The sequence below is a fragment of the Limulus polyphemus genome, unplaced genomic scaffold (genome assembly GCF_000517525.1).
Source record: "Limulus polyphemus unplaced genomic scaffold, Limulus_polyphemus-2.1.2 Scaffold141, whole genome shotgun sequence".
Taxonomy (NCBI): Eukaryota; Metazoa; Arthropoda; class Merostomata; order Xiphosura; family Limulidae; genus Limulus; species Limulus polyphemus.
Window position 1 is genome coordinate 36,832 of NW_013665751.1, and position 2,047 is coordinate 38,878.

The 2,047-nt window shown below is 34.0% G+C and overlaps 1 protein-coding gene across 1 annotated transcript in view; it reads right to left on the reverse strand.

The window, feature by feature from the left end:
* Positions 1–1,246, reverse strand: part of LOC106474674 (protein dachsous-like) — a 34,044-nt gene extending 32,798 nt beyond the window's left edge. The window contains exon 1 of the mRNA XM_022379974.1: positions 1,126–1,246. Within this exon, the coding sequence (XP_022235682.1) occupies positions 1,126–1,246 (121 nt within the window). The remainder of the gene's footprint in view (positions 1–1,125) is intronic.
* Positions 1,247–2,047: the final 801 nt, after the last annotated feature.

Sequence of the window (2,047 nt, forward strand, 5' to 3'; positions counted from 1 at the left end):
AGTCATCACCACCCACCGCCAACACTGGGGGTTCTCTTTTACCAACAAATAGTGGGCTTGACCGTCACATTATAACGACCCCAACGGCTGAAAGGGCGAGCATGTTTGGTATGATGGGGATTCGAACCCGCGACCCGCAGATTGCGAGTCGAGCGCCCTAACCACCTGGCCATACCGGGCCCACAGAGCACAGTGCAGGCAATCTACGAACATGGTTCTAAAAAACTTACCTCATAACATACAACCTTAAATCAAACTTCCAGGTTTCTTTCTGAAAAAAAAAAGTTCTATGTTATTTTTTCCAATGCTCCAAGAGCTGTTTTTGTATCAATTATATTTGTAATCTTACTTTAATGTAATCCACATTTATTTTACACGTTACTTTTATTTGGGTAATTATTTTAATTGAACAAGTTTCTAACATTCTTCAGGAGCTATCATCAACTTGTCTGTCATAAGTTGTACTGAATGCACCCTCGTTGTTTACGATATTTTCAACCGCATAATGATGATTTTTTACTATATACAATCAAGTTGTAAATGATAATACAATACTCTTAAGCAACGTTGTGGTACCGACATTTACGCAGATATCGGGAACATTAGATGCAATAAATAAATAGCAAGTTTCATAATACTAAATAACTAAAGAATTAATAAACCAATTTTTATCACAGTGAGTTTTATTTCATGCTAGTTATTTAATAAAAGAAACTACAGTTTTGTTACATAGTAAGATCATCAGAAACACAAAATATCCCCTGCCTTTCTATCCAGTTATTATTAATAACTTCTGATCAAATATAAGCTCACTAAATACATCAAACTTAAAAGTTATAAGTTAATGAAGCCTATTTTGTATAACAAACTGATTAAACGTATATATATTTATTTGTGGATTATTAAACGGTTTTTCATAACGAAGTCTCTCTCCCCCTCTCACACACAGACACATTGGTAGATATATTTAGGTAAGAATTAGCCCTAGCAAAGCAAGTACTTGATCTAAACATTTAGTTTCGACGGTTCAAATTGGTTGTTCTTAGTGTAAGGCTATATTTATGTTTGTTTTTTGTTTTTTCAGAAACATGAGTTATTTTTAACATAAAATTTAAAAACTCTCACCCGTGTTTTCGTCGATTGTAAAAAGACCTGGACCATTCCCGTCTACTATGGTGTAAGTAATTCGACCAAAAACGCCTGAATCCACGTCACTGGCCATTACTACGACGACAGACGACGACATGCTTTCGTGTTCTCGCAGACTAACATTATATTCACGTGGGTAGAACACGGGCCGATTGTCGTTCACGTCTACTACTTGTACTTTTATCATAGCTGTGGTGCTCAGACCTCCTGTAATAAGAAACCAAGAAAATTATGGGCGAGATACAAAATTTCTACGTGATATAAATTTTTTTATAAATATTTCACAAATATAACGCTATTGTGTAGTAACCCAAAATAACTGAAATTTATAATTATAAATATACTATTGCAAATTCCCCGAGCGACATCGTTCAATCACATTTGCCGAAATTAATTTCTTAACTTTAAGAAACAGCAGATAATAACGTAACATACGCCAGAATTTACTTATTTCCTTTGGACTTGTAGGCATTTTAACTTTGATTTTGGATATAACATAGACTTGAAGATGAGCTCTGCTCAAAGTTTAGTTTATTTTCGAATCCACTTATCATACAAAATATGACATAAGGTGACGCCATTTATACTTCGTAGTTCTGCGTTATTTGAACATGCCTGCATCCTGTAAAATGCAATGACGAAAGCTAACTAAAATCCCAATGAAACCCTGCTTGACAATATAATAAATTCCAAAATAAGAGATCAACTGATTTAAACATCCGAATAAGTTATGTACAATAAGCAATTTAAAAATTTATAAGATGAAACATAAAGAGCCTACTACCAAAGGCAGATATATCTAAAATTACCAGGTGTTGGTTTTGTTAAACATCTGCGATCAACTGAGCTGCACTTTGACAAAGTCACGTGTTTAGAATATATTTCTATTTTATGTAGT